Genomic DNA, 14,700 nt, shown 5'->3' with positions numbered 1-14,700 from the left:
TTCATCTGTGTATAGATAAAAGCATTAAAGAAAGGACGACATTCACTTATGAACCCTACCTCATCCTCTTCAGCTCTCTTCAGTGTTTCACCAGCAAACTTCACATACTGTGTCATGAGAGTAACCAGGGCTGTGTAGCGTGTACGAAGGTCCATAAACTGAGGAGGGAAACAAACATACATTACATTTTTATATAAAAAACATTAGGCGGAGAAAATCCTGGGTGCATGCTGTGAGCGTTCAGTCTTGTACCTCTTGCTGGATCACATCAGATGAGCTCTGCATCTTCCTCCTCTTCACAGGGGACTTGTGCTGAGAGTCCACCATGGCTCTATAAGTCATTAACTGCAGTTCATATTCCTTCAAGAAGACAAACAAGCATTATAAACATGTGTAGTTATGCATTATTAACCCATTCATCTAATTTGGGGATATTGTGATGTGCGCATTCCCAGAAAATAACTCATTGAAGGTAATCATTATAAAATATTGCTACTACTGGAGTGACTGCTCTAAAAAACTATGTTAAAAGGTGCTGGTAAAGTTTTTGAGTCTACTAAAGCATAAAAATACTATAATATATCCTTAACCTTCACTCCGACAGCATACTGCTCCGAATACTTCTGGCACTCCTCCATTTTGCTTTGTTTTTGCTCAATCTCCGCCACCAACACCTAGAAATAGACTTGAGTCAGGATTTGACGCTGGTTAAATAAATAAATGCAATGTATCTATGATCAGTGGCCGTACTTTCTGCTGGTTTAGGAACTCAGCCAGAGCTTTGCTGTCCTCAGGTTGATTTTCTTGTGCTCTGAGCTGCTTGGTCTCCATGTCTTTGCTCCAGTCGTCCAGACTGTTGTATGTGTCTTTGTAGTACTTAAGAGACTTGCTGATGCCTTCCAGATCTCGGAGCCTAAAACACAATAAGTACATCATGCATCATGGACATGAGATGATTCGCCACAGCAGAATGAACCGCCAACTTCTCCAGCATATGTTTTAGCATATGTCGATGCCCTTCCAGCTGCAACCCAGTACTGGGAAACACCCATACACACTCACGTTCACACATATACACAACGGCCAATTTAGTTTATCCAACCCTACTGAAAAAAACTGCTTAAACCAGCCTAGGCTGGTTGGCTGGTTTTAGCTGGTCGACCAGGCTGGTTTTAAAGGGGTTTTGGCCACTTCCAGGCTGGTTTCCAGCCTTTTCCAGCCTGGTCTTAGCTGGTCAGGCTGGGAGATGACCAGCTAAAACCAGCTTGACCAGCTTAGCCAAGCTGGGAACCCAGCCAAAACCAGCTATGTCCAGCTTAAACCAGGCTGATCAAGCTGGTTTTAGCTGGATTTAGCTGGTCATTTTCCAGCCTGACCAGCTAAGACCAGGCTGGAAATGGCTGGAAACCAGCCTGGAAATGGCCAAAACCCCTCTAAAACCAGCCTGGTCGACCAGCTAAAACCAGCCAACCGGCCTAGGCAGTTTTAAGCTGGATTTTTCAGCAGAGAATTCACCTATAAAGGGTGGAGAAACCGAAACACCCGAAGGAAACCCATGCACATAGGGAGAACATGCAAACTCCACACAGAATTGTCAACCGACCCAGCCGGGACTCGAACCAGCGACCTTCTTGCTGTGAGACCACAGTGCTAACCACTGAGCCACCATTTCTAATAAGTGTTGTCTTTTACTGCAAATAAAGCAGGCTGAATCCTGCAGCACAGCACTAGACGGAGCTAAAGGATCAACATAATGACCTGTTTTCAATCTGAGAGTGGATGTTCTGCCATCTTTCGTTCAGCTGGTCTGCCTTCTCCTTGTGCCAGTCCAAATCAAAGTCTCTCTCGTTGTGCGTTTTAAACATGCGTTCGCTGACCACCCGCGCCTTCTGCAGCTCGTCCTCCAGGTCATGGAAAACCTCTCGCTTCTCGTCAATTTCAGACCTCCATTGCTAAAAATGGATCAGAAACGTTCAGTCAGGTCATTAAAGAAATGCATGTTTACCATGATAACGGGAGTGTATTACCTTAAGAGTGCTCACGACTCCATCGATAGACTTGATGTTGGCATTTACTGAATCCTCCTCGCTCAGCTTGGCCTCATATAGTTTGACCAGAGCTTCAGCGCTTTGACTGTGTTTCACCACCAGACTCACCGTCTTCAGCCTGAGTCAACCAGAAAATCAACACATTAACAGCTCAGTCGGCTCAGCTTTTGATCAGACATGAAAATAATTAAAGGGTCACGAAACACCAAAACACATTTTTTGAGCTGTCGTATATGTGTCCCACACTGCTAAAAACACTATTAGGACGCCTATATTTCACTAAAAAGTGTAAATTGGTTGTTTTTGCGTTATTTCAAGCAAATTCGTACTTCCGGTTTGAAACTAATTTTTGAAGCTGCGTCACGGTCATGACATAATAGCGTGTATTCCAGCGTGCAGACTGGACGTCTGTGCCAGAGTGAGTCTTATTACGTCTTACAGTGTGCTGTATTAATGCATGAGTAAAGCTTGCTTCAAACCAATCAGCGCGCTCTATTGTGCAACTTCATTAATATTCATTACTGTCACAGTGTTTAGACGACAGAGACGCCACGTTGTGTTGGCAAAACAAGCGTGAAGTGTTGCTTTTATAGTTTGCTGCAGTGAAGTTTTGTTTTCATTTTCTCTCTGTGAGAGCGCAGCTGGAGTCACGTGTGGATTAACAGTGTACGCGACGCTCGACAACAATAACTTACGTGTCTAAGGAGGAACATTGTTTACCTGAGAGCTGTTCTCATCTGCAGACGCTGAGATCCGGATTCGCTGCTCGTCTCCTCTTAATACAGACGCGGCTCTAGTTGCTGGTGATTGTCCTGTCTGATTTGGTAAGTGAGTGACCAGTGCTCTTTGTTTATTCAGTTCGTATTTTATTCGTATCGAAAAAACTATTGCACCGAGTGTAAACAAGTTTGCACTACAACCAAACTTTAACCTCGTGTAGGATTTTGTGACCGGAATAACACACGTGGCTTTCTGACGCTACCTGCCGAGTGCATCTAAGTTTCCGGGAAATGCGGAGTTTTTTTTCTCTCATTCGCCGTGCGGTATCAAACATTGCATGAAAAATACACGCTTAGAGCAGCTCCTCGAATCAAATATCTCGTTTGTCGGGACGGACATGAATGAATTCCCTGAATGAAAGAGCCAAACTGCAGTTAAAGTCCACCATTTAATAATTTGGAAAATAATTCGACTACAGATGTCCATGTAAACAGTCACTTTGTCCCCTGTGTGTGTGTGTGTGTGTGTGTGTGTTTTGACTCTAAAACTCAGCGCATGCCCAAATAGACACTCCCACACCATCCCTCTTTTCTTCCCCCGACACTCCCCCCTAAACAAAGCTGGACACGCCCACTTTTCTGACTTTTTCCAAAGTAGAGGTGTGAAAACACCCTGCTGAAACGAGGGGGCTTCATGGCCCTTTAAAGAATATGAAAAGCCTTACTTCTCCAGGTAGATGCAGCACATGGAGTAGACCTGGCTGGAGCTCTGGGTGAGGACGCTGAGCTCGGAGGACAGTGTGGGGACGGATGGAGAAGCGGACGCCTGACGGAGGAAAACTTCACACTTCTCTCTCAGAGTCTCCAGCTCATCCTTCAGCCTGTCCAGCTCCACCTTCTTCTTCTGCATGCATCAGAACGAGAGGTCAGATCATTACTATAATACAAAACTTTCTGTTTTAGGATCTAGATTGCACATCAAGGGTCAGGTTTACAACATTTAAACGCTTTTTAGGCATAAAAAAAAAAAACGAATCTGGGGAAGAGCAGACCTCCTGCTCAGTGATGCGCAGCAGACACTCCTGCAGGTCGTCTCGGTCCAGCGGGGTTCGGATTTTGCGGATCAGCTGCTCCTCGTGTCCCTCCACACGCATGCGGAAGTTGCGCACCTCAGATATGAAGAGGTTGTAGACGGACTCCTCGTGCTCTTCTGTTGGCCACCAGAGGGAGACACATTCAACACGAGTTCTCGCAATAAAAGCATTTGAATAGCAGCTGCACTGGATTATATGCATTCAAGATGATCAATAGTTGAACTGCCAGATCATATGCTACTTCTCACATGTGACGCATTTAAGTGAGTGAAAATGAATGAATGGTGAATGAGTGAGTGAGCAGGTGAGTGAATGAGTGAGTGAACATGAATGAATGAATGAATGAATGAATAAATGAATGAATGAATGAATGAATGAATGAATGAATGAATGAATAAATGAATGAGCGGATGGATGGATGAATCAGTTGGTGAATGAATGAGTCACCAGATCATTTGCTATTTCTCACATGTGACGCATCTAAGTGAGAGAAAAGTGAATGAATGAATGAATGAATGGATGGATGGATGGATGGATGGATGAATGAATGAATGAATGAATGGATGGACAGATGGATGGATGGATGGATGGCTGAATGAATGAATGAATGAATGAATGAATGAATGAATGAATGAATGAGTGAGTAGGTGAGTGAATGAACATAAATGAATAATTGAATGAGTGAGTGAGTGAGTGAGTGAGTGAGTAAGTAGGTGAGTAGGTGAGTGAATAACATTAACGAATAAATAAATGAATGAGTGAGTGAGTGAGTGAGTGGGTGAGTGAATGAACATGAATAATTGAATAAATGAATGAATGAGTGAGTAGGTGAGTGAATGAACATGAACGAATGAATAAATGAATAAGTGAGTGAGTGAGTGAGTGAGTGAGTAGGTGAGTAGGTGAGTGAATGAACATGAACAAATGAATAAATGAATGAGTGTGTGAGTGAGTAGTTGTGTGAATGAACATAAATGAATGAATAATTAAATGAGTGAGTGAGTGAGTAGGTGAGTGAATGAACATGAATGAATGAATAAATGAAGGAGTGAGTGAGTCAGTGGGTGAGTGAATGGACATGAATGAATGAATAAATGAATGAGTGAGTAAGTAGGTGAGTGAATGAGCATGAATGAATGAATAAATGAGTGAGTGAGTGAGTGAGTAAGCGAGCAGGTGAGTGAATAAATATGAATAAATGAATAAATGAATCAGTGAGTGAATGAGTGGGTAAGTGAATAAACATGAATGAATGAATAAATAAATAAATGAGTGAGTGACTGAGTGAGTAGGTGAGTGAATGAACATGAATGAATGAATAAATGAATGAGTGAGTGAGTGGGTGAGTGAATGAACATAAATGAATGAATAAATGAATGAGTGAGTGAGTGAGTGAGTGAGTGTATGAACATGAATGAATGAATGAATGAATGAATGAATGAATGAATGAATGAATGAATGAGTGAGTGGGTGAGTGAGTGTGTGAGTGAGTGAGTGAGTGAGTGAGTGAGTGAGTGAGTGAGTGAGTGAGTGAGTGTGAGTGTGCATGCAGTAACTCGCCTCTCTCTGCAGATTTGAGAAGCTCCTCATAATACTCCTTACAGGCCAGAACCTCCTTTTCCAGCTGAGCACAGTCTGCCATTGTGAACACCTCAGATTCATCGCTGTCCCTCAGGAAGTCCTGGAAGTGAGCCTGAAGATCGCTTAAAACTTGCTCATGATCTCCGGGCAGCAGCGTCTTGATCTGGAGAGATTTAAGAAATCTGAAAATGCACTTCCTGTTTATGTTCAGTTCAATTCTCAGATTGGGTCTGCAGACGTTTAACTGTAAGGTTTTAGAATGAAACAGAAATGCAAAGGAAAGCTCCATACCGAGGCCACGGTGCTTTTGCGGATGGCGCGGATGTCAGTCATCAGATAGTGCCAGGACACAACGCTCTTCATGTTGATGTGGGAGTGATGCCATAAAGCCAGAACATTCTGGTACAGCTGCTCAATCCTGAGGAAAAGAGAGAGACAGAGAGAGAGAACCAAACATTATACCTGATATTCAATATTACTGAGCAAAAATTCCCCACTGGGACGTCACCGTGAGGTCATAATGGGATATTGCAATGAATGCAAAACACTGCAATAGTGAATGAGGGAGTGAATGAATACGTGAATGAGTGAGTGCATGAATGAATGAATGAATGAATGAATGAATGAATGAATGGGTAAAAATAAATGAATGAATAATGAGTGAGTGAGTGAGTGAGTGAGTGAGTGAGTGAGTGAGTGAGTGAGTGAATGAGTGAGTGAACATGAATGAATGAATGAATGAATGAATGAATGAATCAGTTGGTGAGTAAATGAGTGAGTAAATGAATGAGAGAAAATGAATGAATGAATGAGTAGGTGAGTGAATGAACATGAATGAATTACTAAATGAATGAGTGAGTGAGTGAGTGAGTGAGTGAGTGAGTAAATGAATCAGTGGGTGAGGGAATGAGTGAGTGAATAAATTTTTGACTGAATGAATGAGTGAAATGAATGAGTAAGTAGGTGAGTGAATTAACATAAATAATTAAATGACTGAGTGAGTGGATGAATCCGTTGGTGGGTTAATAAGTGAGTGAATAGATGAGTGAAAATCAATAAATAAATGAATGAGTGGAATGAATGAATGAGTGAGTGAGTAAGTAGGTGAGTAAATGAACATGAATGAATGAATGAATGAATGAATGAATGAATGAAAAAATGAATGAATGAATGAATTAGTGGGTGAGTGAATGAGTGAGTGAATGAAAGAGTGAATGACAGATTGACAATGAATGAATGAATGAATGAATGAATGAATGAATGAAGGAATTAATTAATTAGTTAATGAGTGAAATGATTGAATGAGTGAATGGGTGAGTGAGTGAATGAGTAGGTGAGTGAGTGAGTGAGTGAGGTGAATGAATAAGTGAATGAGTGAATGAGTGGGTGAGTGAGTGAGTGAGTGAATGAATGAGTAGGTGAATGAATGAGTGAATGAGTGAGTGAGAGAATGAATGAATGAATGAATGAATGAGTGAAATGATTGAGTGAGTGAGTGAGTGAGTGAGTGAGTGAGTGAGTGGGGATTTCTTCACCTGCTTGCCATTTCAGTGGCTTCTTTATTGGGTGGAGGAACACTGAAGCAGACTGAAGGCACCATGGCCTCATTTCCAGACGTACTGATGACTTTCCACTTGGCTCTGTGCGAGTTGCTCACCAGAACACACTCGTCCTCTTTGCCGATGGTGATCTGAGGACAGACAGGTCACACAATGCATTACTGCATCTCTGTAAACATGAACAGCAGAAGCAGATCCTATAGTGAGCGCACCTCTATCTGCCGGTAGTCACAGATGGCTTTGACAGGTATGGACGTCCTGATGGGATTCTCTGGGTTTCTAGCCTTGAGCTGAACGATGGCTTTTGCTCGGCCCACTAACCCACCCACAGTACTGCTGTACTTCAGGAGCTGCTCCTTCTCATCCTGTGGAGAAACATCAGTCATGCATCAGCGCTGGAGTAGTGATCCACTCAAGTGCACGATACACACAAGATATACGGAGAAGCCTCCGGAACGAGACGTTTAGCGTGTGCACGTGTGACCCACCATCGACTCCTGAATGAGATCCTCCAGCCGGTGTAGACTGCTGCTTCTGTCACAGCTGTACTTCCTGTGAATGGCATCTTGGAGGCTCTTCAGGTAGTCCAGGGACTCTTTGGCATCGCTGAAAAACTATAAGGAGAGAAAGGTTAGGGTCTGACGAGACATTTTTACAAAACTTGAACATCTGTGAGGCTGAACTCACATCGAAGTAGACAGTGTTGTCTTTCAGGTGCTGCTCCACACAGTGGCAGAGCTGCAGGATCCAGCTCCACTGCGTCTGCATGGCCGCTCTGTACGCCTGATGGGACACACACACACATTATTTTTATTATTAAATGATCATAATAGTGGTCTATTCTAATGCAGCCCATGATGACAGCAGGTCCAGATGTGCTCACGCTAGTAAAAACGATGTAATGATGAAATATTTTAAGATGTTTGTTTAACCCGAGCTACTTTTAAGAGTGTTTTCCGGTTCCTCTACCTCAATGGTCAGCCTGGCCGGGTGGTTCTCCAGCAGGAGGTTCTCCGCTTTCTCCTGCACAGACCTGATCACCTCCTCCCTGTCGTCCAGTTCCCTCATCAGATCCTGTGGAGGATCCAGACACATGAACACACATTTCTAGACTGCTGAACAGTTTCAATCCTTTAATTTCTCATATTTAAAGATGTTGGGTGCTGTTGTGTATCCCTCTGTGTGTGTAATAAGCAACATGTGTGCACGTTTTAGACCTGCATATGCATGTATCAACACTGCAGAGACACTTTGATTGACATTCTCCCTTTGTACGTGTCATTAGAGGGGGAAAGCCCCGCCCACTAGTGACCATATCTCCCTCATTAGCATATGACGTAAGTCTTGTTTTTGAATCTGCCACTATGCTGAGGCATAGGCATTTGTAGCTCCGCCCTCTTTTGAAAAGAGCACAATCTCATTTGAATTTAAAGCGACAGTCACCAAATTGCCACACGATTAGAATCAAAGCCTAAAAGGGTCAGTTTTAAGAGTTATAAAACATTATCTGTGTGGTATTTTGAGCTGAAACATCACACACACACACTCTAGGACTAATTTTACATCTTGTAAAAAGGGCATAATCGGCGTCCTTCAATGTAAACATTCAGTATATGACTGATTGTTGTGAAGTGGACTCACAGAATGATAATCCCTCTTCCTGGAAACGCTGGTGTTTCTCTCGCTCCAGTCGAAGGCCACCTCCTCTTCCTCTTTCTCGTTCAGCCAGATCAGCTCTTGAGTGGCTCGGGACACAAAGTCATGCAGGCTGTCCAGGTTTCTCTGCCGCTCGCTGGAGCTTTTCTGACAGCACAGAGAAACACACAACAGGTTGAGACGCACTGCTTCGTGTAGAGGATATGATGTGTGGTGTGTGTTCACTCGGATGTTTACCAGCAGCCGGCTGTACAGAGTCTCCAACTTGTTGATCTTCTCTGAGTAGCTCTGCTTCAGCGGCTGCGTCATCTGCATCTGTAATGAAACACAGCTCAGTCAGGGTTTACTTTATTAAACGTTCTCTAATTGGCTGTAATGCAAATCATTTGAAGCAAACGTGCACACCAACATAACAATTGTGTCACATTTTTAACCTTATAAATGTTTATTGATATATTTATTAGATCATACTATCGACAATGTATTTTTTATTACTCTGAATAGATTTATTTATTCATTTTTGTCACTCTAAATTAAAATTGTAAATATTAACATAATGACTACCAAGAGGGAATAAATAATGCTTAAATATTATTATTATAATTATTATTATTATTATTATTATTATTATTGTTGTTGTTGTTGTTGTTGTTGATGATGATGTTATTATTATTATTATTATTAGTTTGTATTATTATTATTATTACTATTATTGTTGTTGTTGTTTTTATTATTATTATTATTATTATTAAAATAAATAAAAAAATAAATACAATAAAAATAAATAAAAATTTTTTTTTGCATTTTTCCCTCCAGATAATTAAAATTATTAACATTTACATAATGACTATCAGGAGGGAATAAATTTAACAAATATTATTAATGATGTTTAAATATTATTAATTTAATTATTATTATTATTATTATTATTATTATTATTATTATTATCATTATTAATAAAAACAAATAAATAAAATAAATAAATACATAAATACAAAAATATTTTTTTGATTTTTTCCTTAAAATAATTAAAATTTAAAATATTTACATAATGACTACCGAGAAGGAATAAATTATTTTAAAATATTATTAATAATGTTTTAATATGATTATTATTATTATTAAAAATAAATAAATAAATAAATATACTTTTTTGTATTTTTCCCATTAGATAATTGGCAAGGATAATTTTCTTGTGGTAATTAAGTTTATCTTGGAGTGCAAAAATTATATAAAAAAAAAGGTCATAGGACAAACTGGAATGTTATATTCTTTTCTATGAATGAATGGTTAAAAATTAATGAAACATTTAGATAAATATAAAACCTCAACAAGGTTGTATGAAAGCACAAAGTAAAAGTGATGAATGAATGATCAAGGTTTTCAGAAAAAAATTATATATATATATATATATATATATATATATATATATATATATATATATATATATATATATATATATATATAAACATATATATATAAACATTTTTAAAAATCTGTGCATTTTATTTCCATTGTATTGAAGAGAGTCATGGCTTGTTGTACCTCACTCATTCTGGCTTCTTTAATGCTCATCTGGAACTCTTCGATGGCTTTGTGGAAATCTTTATGTTTCCCTAAATTGGACTCAACACTCAGCAAATCAGATCCCCATTCAGCCTGATCCAGCTGAACCTGTCAGACACAAAAACACATCAGATAAACTCATGAGCACAAAAAAAAATCATTTTATTAATTATACTTCTGTCATTCATTTTTTTCTATTACAAAAATAAAAAAAGTGCCGGCAGCTCTCTCTCTGCAACTCTCACACGGTCACTCAGTGAAGCTAAGCAGGGCTGTGCCCGGTCAGTACCTGGACGGGAGACTACATGAGAAGGTTGCTGCCGGAACTGGTGTTAGAGAGACCAGCAGGGGGCGCTCAACCTGTGGTATGTGTGGGTCGTAACACCCCAGTATAGGGACGGGGACTCTATACTGCTCAGTGAGCGCCGTCTTTCAGATAAGACGTTAAACTGAGGTCCCGACTCTCTGTGGTCTTTAAAAATCCCAGGATGTCCTTCAAAAAAAGAGTAGGGGTTTAACCCCGGCATCCTGGCCAAATCTACCCACTGGCCTCCTATCATGGCATAATAACCCTCCCCAGATCATAACTGGCTTCATCAATCTGTCTCCTCTCCATCAATCAGCTGGTGTGAGGTCTGGCGCAATAAGGCTGCCGTCACGTCATCCAGGTGGATGCTGCACACTGATGGAGGATGTGTAAAGCGCTTTGACTGCCCAGAAAAGCGCTATATAAATGTAAGGAATTATTATTATTATTATTATTGAAAAACAAATACGTATTTGAGTGCAAATGAGATTTCTGAAATATGATATGCTGCATTATTTTTTAAAGCGAAGCTTCCTCAGAGCCTGTGAATCAGTGTTTTATTTCATGCACTTCATGAGTTCACCTGCTCAGTCAATTGCGTCAACATTGTAAATGATTTTGCCGTTGCTGTCCTGAAGCGGGGGCCTGAGCTATCAAAACCCTGACGCCCCATTCACACGGGGCTTCAGCGTCAACACTTGACTGAAGGCGTGTCTGAAGTTGGGGCTGAAGTGATCGTCATAGAAGCGTCAGCCAATGAAATTCAGTCAGCAGTAGGCCACTGTCTAGCTGGTGTATTTGCATACAGCGATCTGATTGGCTGACGATTCCATCGGCGCTTGAAAAGTTGAGCTAGTCCCAACTTCTGCAGCGAGCAACGGCTCTAAAGCGGATCCACAATGCAGTTCGGCAACGCCCATTCAAAGTGACTGGGAAGTGTTGACGATGACACCCCGTGTGAATGGGTCGTTAGAGAGCTCGGACCTCCCACCCTTGAAGGAGACTCGAGGCTTGACTCCAGCTCCAAGTACGAGTCCCCGCCCCTTTTTAGTCCTCTTTTTGAGAAAACAGAGGAGGATTTTGGGAGGTGGAGGGACGCCTGAACAAAAGTCAACTGAAACTGTGCAACGTATATACACAGGTGATAATTGACTGCCCCACCTGACTGATCAGGCTCCTCCTGAACTTACGTTAGGAACTTCATCGAATATTTAATGTTTAAATAATTTTATTCCATTCAAAATAAATCCCTCATTAGCATATGACGTTAGTCTTGTTTTTGAATCTGCCACTATGCTGACACACAGGCATTTGTAGCTCCGCCCACTTTTGAAAAGAGCACAATCTCATTTGAATTTAAAGCGACAGTCACCAAAACGCCACACAATTAGGATCAAAGCCTGAAAGGGTCAGTTATGAAGCATTATTAGTGTGCAATTTTCATCTAAAACTTCACACACACACACACACACACACTCATCAGAGCGTTATTTTAAATCTTGTAACGTAATTTAATGCCGTTGATAATCCCTTATTCGTTTATTTTCTAAAATACCATCAATACCTGCATCTCCTCCACCCAGCTGAGCAGATCCTGCACAAACTTCATATTAGCCTCGTCCTCGCTCAGGTTGGGGTCCAGGAACGAGGATTTGAGCATGGGTTTGCGGATGTGTGTGTGTTTGAGGTGCTCCAGGACTCCTCCAGCTCCGGGATTCGAGAATGCTGAAACCGTTCCCACCACCGACTGCTGATGCATGCTGGGATTGCTAATCACTGGAGCACCGGCCGACGAAAGCAGACCCGCACTGAAGCCCGAGTTCAGGCTCTGCGTGATCCCCGAGATCATCATCTTGGTCTGTTCTGAGGTCAGAGTCCGTCCTTTACTGTAGACGGAGGAACACTCGCTCCTCAGAGACAGCAGGTCGTCACGCAGCTTCGACACCCTGAATACACACACACACACACCAAAACAACACATATGGTTACACTTTACAATAAGGTTGCATTAGTTAAGGTTGCATTAGTTAACATTTATTACAGTATCTGTTCATAGTTAATTAAAATAAAGTGGTTCATTTTTAGTTCAGGTTAACACACGATGCATTAACTAATGTTAACAAGCATGAAGTTGGATTTTAATAATGCATTAGTAAATGTTGTACTATAATTAATAAGTGTTGTTCATGTTAGTAAGTACATTAACTAATGAAAACATTATAAAGTGTGACCGCACATATTTAGGCTTCAAATAATGCAAAACATGCGGCTCTTACTTAGAGTTTTTGGCTTGTTTCCAGTCCAAATATCTTAAAAATCTCAAATAAAGAAGCATTTTGTAGACAATTAAATAGTATTTTAGTGTTTTAGGAAAAAATGCATCAAAATAAGATATTTTTTCTGTAAAACGAGCAAAGTAATCTGCTAATTCGGTAAGCAGAATAATATTATTTCAAAGTGAGAACCAGATTATTTTTCTGACCCCACTGGCAGATTATTTTGCTTGTTTTACGGAAAAAAAAAATCACTTTATTTTGACTCTAAATTGATTTTGACTCAATGTTTTTTGACTCGGTTTATTTTGACCTAAAACAAGACTATATTTTTTTAATTATCTAGAAAATGCTTCTAAATTAATTTCTTTTTAGATATTTGGACAAAAACTCAATATTCAGTATGCAATATTCTATTATTGTGTGTATTTTATTGTCATTTTCATTTTCTTTTCGGCTTCGACTGTGACCAATGCAATGTATGGGTGGCTATTCCTACACATGCACCTATGCAAATCAGGACTGTTTTTGAGCTCCAAGGTCACACATGTGATTCAAACCCCATAAAAAGATATGTTCATAAACTATGATGCCCACACATTTGCTGAACCAAACTCTCTTATGCACATTAAAACATTAATGCAACTTTGCTTATGCAGATATTGTGATTATTTACTTATTTACTACAAAGAATACTAATAAAAAGATTTACAGAATCTAAAAAATGATCATTTTTATTGTGTAAGTTTCCCACAAAGTGACTATTTTCATATTTTACACTTGAGCAGAAAGTAAATTGGAGCAACTTTGGATGAAAACATACAATAGCCTGGAGAAACACAGCAAGAGCATGATGCACAACTGTAGAATTGATGCACATCTTATTGTTTCTACTCAGCATTCGACACTTTCTTTTAGATTTTTGGTGAATTATTTTCTGACCTCTGTACAAGCTGATCGGCTAGGTAGAATTTCCCATCCAGCAGCTGCTGAATATCCACCACCTGCTGCCTCAGTAAAGTCTCACACTCCAGGAGAAAACCAGCGATTTCTGCTTCATTCTGGAACTGGATTCCTGATTCCAGACGCTTCACATCCTACAAGACAGAGGAATTCACTTTAAATATTTATTCAGTGTACTCAATGCCAAACAGTTATGCAAATCAATTTTAACAGTTACATTATTATAATGTATAAATGTATTTACTTGTTTATACTTTTGTTTAAGTTATTTAAAAGGTATTTTATATTTTAAAAATGTTCAGCAAATCTGTTTACATTTTCTTATTTTCATTTTTTTTTAAACAAATATAAATCTTGCTCAACTGTATTAGTTATGAATGTTTAGTTAACTAACTTGCAAACAGGACAAAATACTGATAATAGTATTTAAAATTACTGATAAAACAGCAATAGTTAGCTGATAATTAATGGAAATTCAATGTGTCTTACAACTTGTTTAAGAGCCAGCTATATTTACGAAATAGAAATTTCAAATAAATGCTCACCGACTGCAATATGGTGCATTTTATATTATATTATTTGATATTATATTATATTATTTTAATATAATATAATATAATATAATATAATATAATATAATATAATATAATATAATATAATATAATATAATATAATATAATATAATATAATATAATATGATATAATATAATATAATATAATATAATAAAAATAGCTAAACATATATTATATTATATTATATTATATTATATTATATTATATTTTTTGCTATTTTTATTTATTTTATTTTATTTTATTTTATTTTATTTTATTTTAATATAATATAATATAATATAATATAATATAATATAATATAATATATTATAATATAATATAATATAATATAATATAATATAATATAATAAAAATAGCTAAA

At 38.9% G+C, this 14,700-nt stretch overlaps 1 protein-coding gene across 34 annotated transcripts in view; it reads right to left on the bottom strand.

Moving 5' to 3' along the window:
• dst (dystonin) overlaps positions 1–14,700 on the bottom strand; it is a 291,289-nt gene that overhangs the window by 177,389 nt on the left and 99,200 nt on the right. For all 34 annotated transcript variants that reach the window (XM_087278762.1, XM_087278728.1, XM_087278746.1 and 31 more), the window contains 20 exons: positions 13,746–13,900; positions 12,095–12,476; positions 10,203–10,331; positions 8,895–8,972; positions 8,643–8,804; positions 7,971–8,075; positions 7,689–7,784; positions 7,490–7,615; positions 7,214–7,366; positions 6,978–7,132; positions 5,734–5,860; positions 5,422–5,605; positions 3,820–3,977; positions 3,493–3,671; positions 2,028–2,166; positions 1,759–1,952; positions 751–913; positions 591–674; positions 253–360; positions 60–158 (listed from right to left, as the gene is read on the bottom strand). In XM_087278762.1, coding sequence (XP_087134888.1) covers positions 60–158; positions 253–360; positions 591–674; positions 751–913; positions 1,759–1,952; positions 2,028–2,166; positions 3,493–3,671; positions 3,820–3,977; positions 5,422–5,605; positions 5,734–5,860; positions 6,978–7,132; positions 7,214–7,366; positions 7,490–7,615; positions 7,689–7,784; positions 7,971–8,075; positions 8,643–8,804; positions 8,895–8,972; positions 10,203–10,331; positions 12,095–12,476; positions 13,746–13,900 — 2,976 coding nt within the window. The remainder of the gene's footprint in view (positions 1–59; positions 159–252; positions 361–590; positions 675–750; positions 914–1,758; positions 1,953–2,027; positions 2,167–3,492; positions 3,672–3,819; positions 3,978–5,421; positions 5,606–5,733; positions 5,861–6,977; positions 7,133–7,213; positions 7,367–7,489; positions 7,616–7,688; positions 7,785–7,970; positions 8,076–8,642; positions 8,805–8,894; positions 8,973–10,202; positions 10,332–12,094; positions 12,477–13,745; positions 13,901–14,700) is intronic.

The sequence above is a fragment of the Danio rerio genome, chromosome 13, assembly GCF_052040795.2.
Source record: "Danio rerio strain M-AB ecotype USA chromosome 13, GRCz13ab, whole genome shotgun sequence".
Lineage (NCBI taxonomy): Eukaryota > Metazoa > Chordata > Actinopteri > Cypriniformes > Danionidae > Danio > Danio rerio.
Note: the sequence above shows the minus strand (reverse complement) of the source record. Positions and strands in the feature narration are given on the sequence as shown.